The 16,277-nt window shown below is 35.1% G+C and overlaps 1 protein-coding gene across 10 annotated transcripts in view; it reads right to left on the reverse strand.

The window, feature by feature from the left end:
* Positions 1-894: 894 nt before the first annotated feature.
* The window catches only part of PHF20L1 (PHD finger protein 20 like 1), a 49,227-nt gene continuing 33,844 nt past the window's right edge, over positions 895-16,277 (reverse strand). For 3 of the 10 annotated variants that reach the window (XM_072327749.1, XM_072327740.1, XM_072327739.1), the window contains 11 exons: positions 15,521-15,739; positions 15,262-15,318; positions 13,599-13,703; positions 12,578-12,742; positions 12,031-12,212; positions 10,073-10,172; positions 9,089-9,175; positions 8,010-8,205; positions 7,209-7,578; positions 3,605-3,770; positions 895-2,744 (listed from right to left, as the gene is read on the reverse strand). In XM_072327749.1, coding sequence (XP_072183850.1) covers positions 2,602-2,744; positions 3,605-3,770; positions 7,209-7,578; positions 8,010-8,205; positions 9,089-9,175; positions 10,073-10,172; positions 12,031-12,212; positions 12,578-12,742; positions 13,599-13,703; positions 15,262-15,318; positions 15,521-15,739 — 1,790 coding nt within the window. In that variant the 3' untranslated portion in view covers positions 895-2,601. The remainder of the gene's footprint in view (positions 2,745-3,604; positions 3,771-7,208; positions 7,579-8,009; positions 8,206-9,088; positions 9,176-10,072; positions 10,173-12,030; positions 12,213-12,577; positions 12,743-13,598; positions 13,704-15,261; positions 15,319-15,520; positions 15,740-16,277) is intronic. The other 7 variants (XM_072327745.1, XM_072327744.1, XM_072327743.1 and 4 more) reach the window with 3 other exon arrangements.

Consider the following 16,277-nt stretch of genomic DNA (forward strand, 5'->3'; position numbering starts at 1 on the left):
ATTTGAAAGAGAACTCGGACAGGTTTGTGAAGCACTCAAGCAACAGACAGCGCATCACAGCATTGCCCATAAGTACATTTTCTTTACAAGTTGTGAATGCTTGCAAGGTACGTATCTAATAATGACTGACTACACAGGAAGTGAAGGCAAACAAATTGTAATCAGATGTTGTTTTGGTAAGCAGAGTCCATCCTGAATCAGGCAGGATCCTCAGAGATAAAGTTGAGTACTCAGGTAAATTCAGGCTACTGCATACAGAGACAGAAGTGAAAGCTGCACAGGCAATTTTAGCTCTGACCTTACGACTTCCTTTTCAGATACCTTTTCCCTACTTCTGCACGAGCAAGATAATCTCATTCCTCTCACCTGGAATTTCTTAGTTCACCTCCACCTTCCATAACATTTATAGTTTATTGTATCACATACACTGCATAATATCACTGCAGTGTATGTAAATACACTCCACTTTCCTTCAAAGTAAGTCAGCTGGATTCCACTTCTCTTATACCGTTCACACAGCAACACATTCAAGGATATGCAGCAAGTGAATAGCATGTAAGAGTCTCACATATCTAAAAGCAAATAGGTCATTCAGCTATTCATATTGTTTTAAGCCATTAAGCATCCAACTATATAACACATCAGAATATTTTCTTTATTAACAGTTATTATAAAAAAGTCAACAACTCCTCCTGTTGTATTTCGAAGCTGCCAATCGTGATTCTACAGTTACCTTCAATGTCATCACATGGTTCTGCAATACCTCCCTATAAGCTTGATGTGGCGATGTGTTTGGAATAGCAACCACTCTGTGACATGGGCTTACACTTCATTTTGGACATCAAAAGTGATAACTTCAGACATGACAGACGGACAAGAAATGTCACGGAAGGGTGTTTTGTTTTTTAGCAGCCACACTACTGTCTCAATGATGCTTATAACACAAAAGTTCAGTGCACAGGTTGCAGTGTCTTTCCCAGTTAAACCATCTTTGGCACATTTTCAATGTTATGAATCCTCAAAAAGGCATTCCAAGGACTTCTGATGTCTGTACATTATTATAATACACATTCGTATGTAGATCAGGAAGAAAAGCTGAAAATGTAGAGTACGCAGAATAGTTTTAATAAACAGTTTTACATACAGTACCTTACATATAGAACAGTGTGTTTGCAAATTTAAATAATTTTTGAATGTACAGTGGCTTGTACTCTTATCAAAAGTTAAATTCAAGTTTACCTGTCTATCGGTTCTAAAATGCATTTATACAGATAACTAGAACTGATAAACAGATGCGAGGCATAAAATGTTCAAGTATCTTTGTCTTCAGTTAAATAGCCTCCTTTTAACAGTCATATCTTACAAATTTCAAAACCTGTACATACATTATTTTCAATTTTAGAAACTGTTTGTTAAAAGGTAACGTTTTATGTTAACCACCAGTTCTTATAGTCTATTGAAAAAAATAGATGTGTAGATATAAATGTATATAGTATGTATAAATGTATATGTGTGTGTGTGTACACATATACACGCACATACAAGTATGCACGTAGCACTGGGTACAGTGGCAACTTATAAGCACGGGGAAAGCCCTGGGCTCAAAATTCAGCAGAAGCTAACAGAACAGCTAGGTTGCCTTTGGTTTCATGATGTTGCATTTACTGAAGCTGGAAGTTTTGTTGTATAATGTGTATTGAAATACTTATTCTAGTGGTTCAGCATACTGACAGCCACAGACCGATTCCCTGCTCTTGTCATTCCTCATCCCAGCTGAGGATGGTGAAATAACACCAGAGATACCCAGGACAAGAAAAAATTGTACTTTGAATCCTGAATACTCTCCACAAAACATAAAAAATATAAACTAGATATAATTTTGGATGGATTGCTGGCACCAAGTAGGAATACGGAAAAAAACGTTCATGTAAGCCATAATGAAAATCTCATTCCAGTGGTTGTAACGTTATTTGGCACATCTGACCACTGTTTGCCACTTACGTTTTAAAGGAGCCTAAGGGTGCTGTAATAAAGTTTTTTATTTAAAAAAATACTTTGAAAAGGAGACTGTGACAAGTCGCTTCTTCCAAAATCAAAGCTAATATGCTCACTTTCCTGAACATTCATGAGAAAAGAATATCATCTATAAACTTCTCTTGTAGAGAGGATGCAGATCTCTCTGTGTCTTTTACTGATGAGAAGAATTTTGTAAAAACGCAGTTCAAAGATTTTTAGGCAGCTGAATTCCATGAATTTAGAATTTTCCACCAGATGTTTCAAAACAGCAGAATTGTTCCTTGCAGAGATTTTGCTCAGCTTTCCTGTATGCAGAAGTTTCCTTGTTTGTCATACTGAGATACAAACATTTCTCAGTGTGTAACACACCATATTTTGAGGTTTGGACACAAATATTTAGATTTTCAATATAACAGATTGCTTACTCTAGGATTCCTCTTCACTCCCTAAAACTTTAGGCTATAAATGCAATCATCAAAGAACAATATAAACGCTCGGCTTTTTGCTGTCTTCCTATCAGTCTTTGTGGCTAGTAAGAAAATTCACCGTAGAGAACCTATTTTTATTTCTTTATTCTTCCTTTTGTCATACAGAACAAAGCGTTGCTATTTGCTGTACTTTCCCCATGTCAAGTAAGAGCTGTTTAATACGTCGCTTCAGCTGAGGCAATCTTGCTAAAGGATCTGGTGGCTCCAGTTCTCCAGTGAAATCAAGCCAGCTTTCTAAAACTACAAAAGGAAAATGAAGAAGAAATTAATCAGAATGAGTCTCTGAGAAACAATTTTCAGGACAGTTAAACCTTTCTTGAATATTTTATCCTTAGTGAGAAGGGAAAAAATACCAAGGCTGTGATTTTTCCAACAAATCAAACGTATCTTCTAATTTGATTGTTATTGTAGATACCCAAGAGCAAAGTACAGCCTAGGCTAATGATTTACTGTCTACACATAATAAAGAAACTTCAGTCCAGAGCCTTCTATGCATGATAGATCTCCAACAGAAAAAGCAGAGTAGGAATGTCACAATCACTACAATTCTAGGCTCACTTCTGTCACTTAGTCATGCTCCTAGATATAAGGTTCAGATTACAGAACAGGTTTCCAGTCTAAAATGTTTTTAAATTAATTTCTATGCTTGTAGAGACAAAAAAGGGAAAAGACAAACCTTGTATTTCAAGAAACACTGCCTCACGTGAGGCAGTAACAAAACTGCAAATAAGAGTCAAATGACCATTTGTCAAAAATTATGAAGGATTTTCATGAAAACACTGCAATCAAGTCCCTCTCATTCCTAACTTTCTATAACTAGTGAGTAAATTCATGTGCTGCAATGTTTACTTCTACAGTACCGTCTCACGCATGTTTTCCCAGGAAGTCTGGTTTGTTTTCCTGAATCCAGTTAGGCAGAATGAAACAACTTTTCCTAAATACTGTCAAGCAAACGAACAATCAAGCCAGCTGCAGAATAAAGGCTGTCAGCTTTATGGTCCACATCTGGACAAAGACTAGACAGATACTGCCTTTGAAATAAGTGTCTATGAAATAAGCTATTTTAGATAATATAAACAAGCATCTGTAAATGCAGTTACCATCAACTTCCTTTTCAATCAGGTCCATTCTGCTGGTGACTTCATTCTGTACATTCTCTATATGGGTAAGGAGATTTAGCTGCCATTGAAGATGTGCATCCACTTGTTCCTCTGAGCCTTTTCTTTCATTACAAACAAACACAGTGTTTCCTTCAGCAGAATTCTTCTTCATAGGGGCAACAGAAAGAAAAAAATGCCATTTAAGAGTATCTATTTAATTTCTAGATTTCATTTTGACCCTTGATACACTACACTGTTTTAGAACCGTACTTTTGCATCCTTGACAAAAAGCATATTCAGCAGCCATGTATCATAACACATCAGTAGAGTAAAACAGACAAAATGCAAATTCCATACAAATGAGCATGGTTTTTACTGTGGGAGCAAGACAGAAGTGAGGGCAGGTAAAGTTTCTTTAATGCAGTAACACAGGTTGTATTTCTGCGCTCTGTTTATAAAAATCATGACTCAATTCATGAAGTGCTGAACTGCATCAGTATGACATTAAAAAATATACAAAACCCAAAGGATTGCTCCAAGTATAGGTAAAGAATGAATGAAAGCTGCACAAAATACACTGATGCCCAAGATGTCAGAAGTCATTATTTTGCAAAGTGTGCCATTCACCTGTTGTTACAAACAGAAGTCTTTGCTCCCTATACTGTGATTCCCTGTAACTTGCCACTACAAGTTTTAGCCAGAATTAAATGTGTTCAGGGCTGGGTACAGGGACCTTAACATTGAGAGCTGTGCTGCCATGTTATGCAAATATGGCATATGTGGAAGATTAGCTTGTTTTGAACAAACTAATTAATTCAAAGATGCCAGTAAACAAATTTCTCATCTTATCTGTCTGATGTTTTGGCCACTGGCTGTGACCAAAGAAAGTATACCAGATTAATTAATATGTTTCTTCAAAGAATCTCTGTTACTTTGAAGGATTTGAAGTTTTAATGTTATACTCATTATGACTTCTTATCTGATGAAAGTTATTTCATTATTAACAATTCTGTTTTAGAGACCTAATTCAAGGAAAATTCAAGGTACGTGCTCACACAGAATCAGTTCATGCCAAGAAATGACTTTGATGTAAGGGCAAGTAGTGAATTTAATCATTTTAATACACTTGATCGATGAAGTGCTAAAATGCTTTCCATGTCATATCAGTACAGACTTCACACGTGTCTTCTTCCAGTCATCAACAGTAAGAGTCATCAACTTCCCCAAGAAGTGGGGAACTGACAGATCTTTAACCACTTCCCAAGCAGAAATCAAAGATTTCAATTACATCTTACTTAAAAAAAAATAAGTCCAACTTAGACCATCCTGCTGGCAGCTTTGTAAGCAACTCCTAGAGGGCAAGCAGTTAATATTCACAATATTCACAAAATTATTTAGCAAATATCATTTTTGTACATCATAAATGCCTCTAAATTCTCAAACTAGATAAAATCTTCCATCTTTCAAATATCAGTTTTACCTCCTTAATGCTTTCACTATTCACATCCCTCACAATTACATTGGAAATATTCTATATAAAGACCAAACAGCCAATTTCTGACAATTTTCAGACTCTTCTGTACACCTAAAAGAATGCTGGTTTTGCCCTGCTGAATGACACTTCATTTACACAATTCTAACATCAAGATCATCTGTTAAGTGAATTTTTCAGATGCCTGTGGCAATGAGGAAAAAAAAAAAACAACTTGAAGCTGAGAGACAACTACAGATTAAGTAACATAGTTGTTTTTTTTTTCTTTATTCCTATCATATATTTCCTTTTTATGACCTTTGTTTTACTGAACTGGTCAGTTCATACAACATAACTTAAAACCAAAGGTTTTCCTCTAAGCTAAGAGACCAAGGAACCAGATCAATGCGGACTATCAGGAAGTGCTGAAAGAGGTAGTAAGAAGTAGAACACACAACAGTTATTGAAGAAGAAAAAAGTGGGAGAGTGAGGTGGGACAAGCTCATGCTTTCAGAAGGAAAAAGTAGATGCGTACATGCGTCCAAAAAGGGATCTGAATAAAATAATCTGGTCATAGCTTGTAAAAGAAGAGGAGATCTGCAACAGATCCATAGATTCTAATTTAAGCCATTCTAGGATATTAAGAACCCATGACTCGGAAAAGACAGGAAGGTAGAAAGGAGAATGCAAATGATTAGGTTGTAGTTGGACTCAATGATCTTTAAAGTCTTTTCCAACCTGAGCAATTCTTTGCAAAAATCCAGAACAGAAGTTTGCGAAGGAGAAGTGAAGAGAGCTCCTTAGACAGAAGCTACTTCATGTCAAAATGGCACTTCAGCGCCAGTGTCAGCACACTCCTGAGTACAAAGTAGCTCATGGAGAAACCAGAGTGCTCTTCAACACATCTATGTCCAGACAGTAAGCCATATTTTAGCAGCAAGGCTAACTACTGGCAGGAAGACGAACTAAGGCAGCGCAAAAGAAGTAGTATTCTGACACTGACCCAACAGATCTCCTCCAAGTTCAGAAGACAGAGCACCCAGCTCTTCAGGTATATGATTTACTTTCTACCGGAAACATTATTTTTTCAGTGCTTACATGTTCTCTACTTAATTCTACAAAAATAATCACTGCAAATACTACATAACCAACTGTTGGAGAGAAAGCCTATTTGACATTGTTGCAAGTTTATTTACTACAGAAACTGAGTATAAACATGCAATTTAGCATAGTCAGTTCTAACTGGAATGAGCCAAAATTTTCCATTCAGATTATATAGCTCACATGCCAATTTTAAAACTAGAAGAAAAAAGATACATCTTACTCATTTCTTCCACATCAGAAACTGTACTTCGAAAAAGGGATGAATTGGGCGATTTATTCTCACAGTCGGTATTGTAAAAAACAGAAAGGTTTACTTATTTATTTTTGGTTGCTTTTCATTGTTGTCTTGTGGATTTTTTTTTTTTCTTAATGAGAATTCTTGACTAAGACCAGACTAAAAAGTATCAACTCCTATCCAAAGTGTAATGGATTCAAACATGTAATGCAAAACTGAGAAAGACGTATTACATTACCAAACATAATCATGGCTAAAAGTCCATGAAAGCTTTAATTAGAAGAAATATGCAGTATTAAAAACTCAGAAGAAATTGCACACAACTTTTAAACTGGCTTAATTATTACTTGTGGACTTGTTGGTAATATCACTACTGAAAGGAAAGTAGAGCATGATAATTAACACTAATGAAATCTCAGTTAAACAAAAACACAAATAGAAAATAGAATTGAGAGGAAAAAAAAAGAAAACTTGCTCTGTTTTCCTCAGCTCTCAGAAAACACTGAAGTTCTGTTTTTTTCTTTTGTAACATTGTAGAAGAACAAATATAAACAGCTTTAGCATAGGCAATACTTGAAACTTATTTTGCACTTCACCAAAGCAAACATGTCTACTTTGCTGAAAGAACATCAGCAATCTTACTTTGCTCCGATTTTTACTAACTGGCACTGACTTATTTGATAGAGTATGTTGAGTTCTAACAAACACTTCTGAATTACTCACATACTTGACCTTTATCAGATTAAACATATTTGCCTAATTAAGAAACTTCCCAGATGAATGATGGTACTTACCTGCTCGTTCATGCCATCATCTTTAAAAGAATATAGTAAACAGTTTTTGTTCTCTGAACAAAATTCCTGGTCTTCCTCAAAACTACTTGTATCCTCATCATCTGAGCTCATAGGGTCAGCGACTGCCTTGCAATCTTGACCAAAACTCTGTGGCTTTTGGTAACTGTGCTCACTCGTGATATATGTTTCTTCCATTTTCTGGGGTAAACTAGGTAGTTCTTTATGGTTTTGACCATGATACGTCCTTTCAGTTGGATTAACAGCATGTGGAAAAGTCACTATCTTTTTCTCTACTCCGAGAGTTATTTGTTCTTGCTCTTTTCGCTTTCCCGAATAAGCCCAGAGATGAAGGTCTGGGTGATGTTTATTTCTACAACAAAGATGAGAAAAACGTTAAATAGAAGATCCTCTTACAGTGCCATACTATTATAAATCCACTTCTGCTAAATCACAACTAATACAAGTGCCATTATCAAAGATAAGAGAGCACTGCTAGGTCACTTATCAATTCAGAATAAATTCACACTGCCCCATTAGCACTAAGTCAGCTGCTTAGAAAAAAGAACAATAAAAAACAAACAGCAAAAAAAACCAAAAACAAACAAAAAAACCCCACAAATTATATACCAACTCTGAACACCTAACCCCTGCAGAAGATGAAGGTATATGTTGCACTGGAACTATTTAAACTGTTTTATAAGAAACAACTTTAACATGATAAAATAATGTGTATGGAAACAGTAGCTTCTACTACTTACATATATTTTTAAAAAATGAAACAAACCCCGGACTGATACTTACTTTAATATCCCAATCTTCAACTGTAATCCATGCAATATTTCTGTTACACCATATACATCTGCCAGCAGGTGATGCGTTGACACAATCTTTTTGGCATTAAGATGAGAGTAGTTTTCTTTCAAAAATGACAAACCACACATGTGTCCATTGTTTAGCCAGTCCTTATCGTAAAGATATTTGGCACTCCACCTCTGACCTGGAGGTAAGCAATTCACAAATTCAGAAACATCTAAAGACACAACAGAATTGCATTTAAAACTAGAGCGCTATAATTATTTGTTGTATCTCCTAAATGTCTCCTAACATCCATGACAGAATGATTCAAGACCTTATTATTTTATTGATTATCTGAAACTTAGTTTTCTAGGATTTAAAGGGAACACTTGTTACTTCACTTAAAAAGCAAAGCTGAAAACTCAATCTCTCTAAATGGCACTTGGAAATGAACAATCTAATTAACGTTGTGATTAAGGTATAAAATATAAAGAAAGTGTACGCCAATCAAACTGCCAAAAAATAAAATAAAATCTTTTTAAATAAACAGAACTTCAATTTTTTGTTTTACAAAAGCTGCAGAAGTTAAAAAGTAATTAAATTATTGATGGAAGTGTTGGAGAGGATTTTAACATCTAGGTTTATTTGGGAAAAGCTAACAAATATTTTGCTTCCACGACGTATTCAATATCTACTTATTAGAAGCCAGAAGGTGGCCTCATGAAAAGAGAAAACTCAAAAATATATGACAGCAGAATTCTTATGCTCTTCTTTGAGAGGTCTTTAACCAAACACTGCTAGACAGGATAACAACACAAGCAGCCTCTAGGTATCCCATGCTATAATATCATCTACAATTTTAATCCAACAGGCATTAATGAGTACTTAGCTAATGCTTCTAAGGTAACTTAATTATTTAAAAAAAAAAAAAAAAGCAAAAGCAATATATAATGCTAATTATTTTTGTTTACAGTGATGAACCCAGATAAACAAACTGACTAAGATTGCAATATCTTACACTAAATTTCATATCAGACTATCATCATATACATAACAAAGAATGGGTTGATGGAAGCCCTTCATACCTTTCAGGAGAATACCCTGTCTATCTCCTTTCTGCCCATTATCCCAATACACTTTAAAATACTGACATTGTGAATGACCTTTTTCTCCTGACATAGAAAGAAAAGAAGTAATAGTTAGGAAGGGAGAGAAGATAAAATTTAGGGACACAGTCTCCGTATAGCAGGGGATAACGAAGTACCTAGTACAGTGCAGGGAAAGAACACAAGACAAATTAGTTGTTATAAATAAGAAAAGGCTTGACTGCTCAGAGTACACCACATAAGGAACTATGAGACATGACTTTATATTATCAACCGACAATCAGTTTGGGGCAAATGGAAAAAGTCACTTCCGTCCAGCTCTAATTTCTAAATTTTCTGCTCAAGAAGAACTAATGAAAACTGTATTATTTAATAATTCTGCAAATAGGCTTCAGATACCCTGTTGGATAAATCACTAGAGGAAATCTGTATCAATTGTTAGGAGAAATATTACAAACTTTAGCACACAAAGCGCATCTTAAAGTTAAACATGAGTGCCAGATTTCTGCAGGCAAACACAAACGTTAATAAATCCCAACTAATATGAAGCAACAGCCATAGCATATATAAGTGTATGGTGGCAATGAGTCCTTTTCTCTAAAAGCGGTATTTAAACAAACAGATCCAATTCCAAGCATATGCAAAGCAGATATTTGAACAAGACTGTTTCATTTGCAGACTTTTCAGAGTACAATGAAATTAATAAGACCTAAAGGTTTGAAGATACTCAGTTCATAAACAAAGGTATGGTAGTTCAAGTCACAATGAAGATTTAGCAAGTTTAACGAGACATTACTAAAAGAAAAGTAAATCTATGCTTACAGTAAGACTTAGAAGAGTTAACCTCAAAGAAGTGAAACATAAACATAAAATGGACAAAGCTTTAACAATTTAAGCCATGTATAAGACTTCTGCTTAAAAATCCCAACCAGACAGCTGCAGATAAAGGTGGTTTACTCATACCTGGTGGATCTCTGCAGATATAACAGATGTACTGCTCTGGAATGCTGTCCTCTAATAATCCCATGCATACACTGTGCTGCCAACACAAGCATTCTTCACACTGACGTCAAAAAAAACAAAAGCAAAAACTAAAACTAAGCAGATTCAAAAATCAGAAACTATTACTTGTAATCATCAAAATTCAGTGAACAACAGTTTAACTTAAACAGCTGGTTTGAGTAAAATAATTATGTTTGGGTTGGCAAAGACAAAGCTAAAGGTAGCTTTAGTTTCCTCACCCACAAATTCCAAACTGGAGAAAAAAAAAAAAAAAATGAAGACGCAATATTTAACAGTATTTTATTACAATACTCAATATTTAGCACCTAGATATTTAGCAGTGTAACAGAGACAAAAATATAGTACAGTAAAATAGAAAGATAATGTAATACATTACAGCATAACAGTGAAAAGTAGAAAACTCTTCAGTTTAATAATTTATATTTACAAAGCATCTCTCCAGTGCGCTAGAAAGATGTGTTTTTAATATCGCACCAATGGAAAATCTAAAAGAAAAAGAAAATGAAGAGAAAATGAAAGAGGAGAAATAAGAGAATAGGAGAGCAAAATAGAAGTGGTAAGACATGAAGGCTTAGAAACAGCAAACTGGTTGCTCTCAGTGACACAAAGTATGGAAAGGAGACAAGCAGTCAACATTAGGCTGTCACTGGATATAAGAAATAGGCAGGAAACTATCACTTTTAGGTATATTTTCCCTTTCTTAGGTCAGTGTATTGTCTGTTTATCTAAATATCTGCTGTTTTACCCTTGAAATTCACTCCTCTGCAGACATGAATGTTGAGCATCAGCATATTCAAAACACTGAAGCCACCTTTCCTGGTCATACCACTATGGTTACAAATTCTCTCTAAGAATTTCTACGTTGGTCCATTTTTTCCTGTGTTATTAGCATCATTGCTGAAGCGCTGCTCAATTCCTCCATCATACCACTGCATTTTAGTAATGCATTTCCAGGGACAGTCCATGTACTTCTTTTTCAGAACTTCCTTTCATTTCCAAAGACTCACTTGAAGTCCATTAACAGGACAATCATTCTTGCTTCCTTCAGATCTCAATTAAAGGTTTAGTATTTTTCAACAGAAACACTACCACGTTGATAGTGGAATACATACCTTTCCCTTTAAGTGCAAAAAACACAAAATTCATGAACTTTCCAAATCTATGGACAACAGAGTTCTTCCTCTCTTTTCATTGCATCTGATCTAATCACTCTATTATAAATTCTTTAAGACAAGGACTTTAAATGAAGCAACCCTTCATTGCAATACAAACACACATGAAGCAAAAGTTGCAAACCTGTCATCAGCTGGATGCACGCAAATACCACACACTCTTCAAATGTTAATTGTTCTATTTTTATATTAAGACTTACAATCTTAGTAGATTCTAAAACGAGCAAGTAGTTTCTTGTTTGAGAATTGCTGTTTTAAAGATGAAGCATAAACTTCGCTACACAAAGATACTGATAATATTAACATCTGTATGGCAGAGGTCTTATACAGAGGTTCATCTTGTATACAGCTGAGGTGTATTAAGTGAGCAGAATCATGGTGTCTATAGCAGGTACTGTCAAACATAAGGACTAACAAAGAAGTGCTGGTATAACTACATAGGTCTGTAGACAGAGAGAATGATTAGTGTGCAGAAAAGAATTTTTTCCAACTATAAGAAAAAGTTACCCTTCCTTACAAACCTGTTCTGCATATTAAATGGTTAGAAGAAACCCGTCCAAGAGAAAATGCTCTGCATATGATGGAGAATCTAAGTGTAAAATATTTTATTATTAATGATCACTTCTATTTACAGTTCTCAATGTAAATTCAGTCTCCAAAACCTTGAAAGGGAATCTTCAAAAGCACAACATTTATGTGGAAAATACAACCCCCTAATTCCTTTACCTGAATCATAAAGCCATTTTCTTCATCCAGTTCACAAATGCATCTAACAATTTCATTGAGAGCATCATCTTCATCCTGAGACTCTTCAAAGTTAGTTGAATCAAAATCCTGATTGTATTCATCACCACTAAGTAACAAACTCTCTGTAGAGGAATCATCCAAGAACTCCATATCTGAAAGGTCTAGTAAAAAGTCACATAAGAGATTATGTGTAAAGAAACTCAATACTTCAAATAAAAAAAAACAATTTTTCTGTCATTCAGAAGTCTTGAATGTGTCAAGAAAAAAACCAAAAAACACTCAAATGCACTGCTGCTATGTTAAGATTTCTTGATAATTCCCCAGAATACTTTTAATGCGATGTGATACACAAAGTACAATGTAGAACAGCTTGAAGAGTCTAAGCTCTTATGCTTTAACTACTTATAAATCAAAGGCAGTCACAATTTATACCTACATTAAGAATTTATATGAAACACTTTCTTTAAAATTATACTTCCTAAGGAATTAAACCTACAAATAGACAGTTTTGGCCCAGCCAACTTACTTTCTCCACTAAGGTCAACAGACAAGATAGCTCTTGGATACTGGTATGATGTATTCTTCTCTGAGAACATGCTGCGCAAAGTCAGAGAGCTTCCTGAGGACCGCGTCAATGGAGAAGAGCACCTGTCCAAGAACTCAACGGAACTATCTTCATAATCTGAATAATCTGAAAAGTTAAGAAGATTAGTTAATGTTTACAAACAGTAAAGTTTGTGACAAGTGAAGTCTAATAGCTAACACAAGCATTAAAAAAGAACAACACATTCAACACTCACCCGATATCCACCAGTCTCAGAACGTATAGAGGAATACTTTTTCATACAACGTTTTTATCATTGTATGAGTAACAAAAAATGTGCATGGTATCATTTTTTTCTCCTCAAGTTCATCCTTTACCATCTGTTATCCTTAGAGATCCTACTGGTAGATCTCTTTTCCTTAGATCTAGTTGCAGCATTGTAAACACCACTTCCTAAAAGTAATTGCAGCCTATTCTGACAGGTTAGACGATAAAAGCCCACCTACAAAGAACACAAAGACAACTGCAAGGCCCTGCTGGGCCCTCACAGGTAATCTGCCCCTCAGTGGCTCATCTCTAAGAACTCAATGGCAGGAGAACACACCTAGCTCAGGTCCCTCCCAGGAAACCAAAAGGCCCCATCTCATACAACAAACCTCTGAAATTTAGCAACAGGTTGGACACTAGAACTACTGCAGTGTCCAAACAAGATAAGGGATAGATGTATTTCAAAGGAAGAGTCTAAAGAGACAAAAAGCAAAACCATTATTACCTGGATATATGTATTCTGACAGAAGACAAAATGTCTATGACTATCATGTAGAGACAAGCTTGTAAGCAGAAATGAAGTCACAGGCCCAAGTTTGCTTATAACACTAAGGCCACAATATGTTCTCTGCTATTTTTAAATTTTTATATTTACATTGTTGAGAAATTTTAATATCTATGTCAGAAAAGCACTAAATAGTTCGGCTCACCTTCAGAAACTGCATAATTATCTTACCGTGCTGTTTAGATTTCTTCTTCTTTTTCTTCTTCTTTTTCTGTTTTGATTTATGATCTTTTTCCTTCTTCTCTTTTTTCTCCTTTTCCTTTTCTTTCTTCTTACCTGAAAGAAAATCTTATCATTTTAAAACATCGTCACGCCAAACTGCTTATTTTTTTAGCTCATCATTTTAATCTCAAACTATTGTGGTGGCATAAGTAATGTTAATTAAACAGTTTATAACAGCTATGTAACTTGTGGTTTACTAGAAAAAAAGCTTTCAGTGGTGCAAAATCCCAAACAAAAAGATGTCATCTTCATAACACACTTCATACTTACAGAAAGTTTAAAGGATTTAAAGGAAATTTCTCTATCACAAAATTGCTCATGCTGTCAGCACTTTCAAGCAAGATCTTCATAGAAAATAAATGCTGACTAAAAATTATGGTGCATCTTTTGCTTTTTACTTCACTTATAAGCGGCACTATTGATACATGCATAAGGACAAACACTTCAACTTAGAGAAATTCTATTTAACTTTTTAGTTCTCCCACACACAACATCTCACAGCACTGCCATTCTATGGTCATTTTCTAATTAATCAGCAGCAAGCTAAGGAAATGAAACTGTTACAGAAAGGAAATCATTAATGTCAATGTTGAAGGATTATTTATTGTATGTATATATATATATACACACATACACACAAAATATATATATACACACACAACATTTCTTGTATACATATATATACAATCACACATATATATTACATATACATATATGTATATGTAATATACATATGTATATGTGTGTGTATATATATATATAATACAATTATATATCTATATCTATATAAACTAACAGTCAAAATTTTCCTTTTTTCTCCTGTTCTCATTGGCTACCACGTCAAAATAAATGCAGTATTACTGTAGTATCCTGGAAAGAGCATAGTAGAGTGCCACTAAGATGATAAAGGGCCTGGAGGTTCTCTCTTATGAGGAAAGGCTGTGTGAATTGGGTCTGTTTAGCCTCAAGAAAAGAAGACTGAGAGGGGATGTGACACACTGCGGGAGGCAAAGGGATGAGGCCAGACTCTTTTCAGCAGTGTGTGGAAACAGGACAAGGGAAATGGTCACAAACTGAAGCACAGCAAATTCCATACAAATGTGCTTAAGAACTTCTTCACAGTGAGGGTGACAGAACACTGGTACAGGCTCCCCATGGAGGCTGTAGATTCTCTTTCTTTGGAGATATCCAAGACCCACTTGGATGCCTACCATTGCAACCTGATCTAGGGAGCCTGCTTTGCAAGGAGGGTGGACTTGATGATCTCTAGGTCCCTTCCAGCCTCTACAATTCTGTGATCACGAGTTAAACTAGAGAAAACAAAACAAAACAACCACCACAACAACTCACCTACCAGAATCATCCACCTTTGCTTTTGTACTCTCACAAGCACTACACAAATGCTTCCTATAGGAACATGACTCTTCTTACACAATTATTGCTTTACTATCAACTTGCCATGTACATTAAATCAGTATTTAAGATCCTGAACTAAGGAAATACAGCTGGACCCTGGAAATATTTTACACTCCTACATTTGTACTTTAGAGGCATCAAGTAAACATTAGAGACTTTTACTTTTTTCCTAAAAATACCATTGTTCCATACATACCATATGTTGTAGAACTCTTCTCTTCCAATTTTCCTTTTCTTTCCACTCTCACTGCACCTGAAAATTTAGGAATGTGAGATTTAAGTGCAATGGCTGACTAATAACACCTCTTTCTCGTAAAAACCATTAGACTGCAAAAATGTCTACTGGTATATAACATAATACATACAACGATAAGTAATACAACGATGATTTTAATGCCAATTTACATTTAATTTTATTCTCTAAAGCACTGGAAACAAAAAGCATTGTAGTTTACCAACTTCTGAATGCTTGTCCTTCTCAATCACGTTCTTTAATATTTTCTCCTTCAGACTCTCAAAACATTTCTCCTTTATGGGCACAGAGTACTGTATCTCTGTCCCTTCAGAGCTCACTGATGTAGAAGACCTCTTTTTTTTACTACTCCCTTTGGGTAACTTTAGACTATTGGTTAAAGGCAATTCCAGATGTAAGGCATGTACATGAGACGAGGGTGCTGAAAACAAGAAGACAGATTTACTAGGCATTCAGGAAGGATTGCAGCCAGATCACTGGCTGAATAAGATCACCGAAACATCAAATACTGGTAATAACATAATCATACTTTACATATAATTACTGCACATGAATGCCTAGATCTTAGTTTTACATACAAAACAATACATGCCACAGAAGTTTCTTGTCTATTTTGGATTTTGCATTCATTTCTAAATTATGTTTCTACTTAAAACACATTTTTGCTCCTACTTTAAGCCTTTTTGTTTCCTTTTCATTCCACTGTAACAGAAATCAATACTAACAGCAAAAGTCCTGATATTGTTAGCATCATTCAAGTTACCTCATTATTATGTGAGCAGAGAACAGCTCTCATACCTAAATTTTCCGTGCTGTGTATTTATATTTCAGCTTACTGAGTTTTTATTGATTCTATGTATTTGATCCATATTTGAATTACAAGCAAGCTACTGTGATAATTTGTCAGAACTCAAACATTTACCAACAATTATTCTGCACTATTCAGTAAAACTTGCTGT

Source organism: Excalfactoria chinensis, chromosome 2 (assembly GCF_039878825.1).
Source record: "Excalfactoria chinensis isolate bCotChi1 chromosome 2, bCotChi1.hap2, whole genome shotgun sequence".
Classification (NCBI taxonomy): Eukaryota; Metazoa; Chordata; class Aves; order Galliformes; family Phasianidae; genus Excalfactoria; species Excalfactoria chinensis.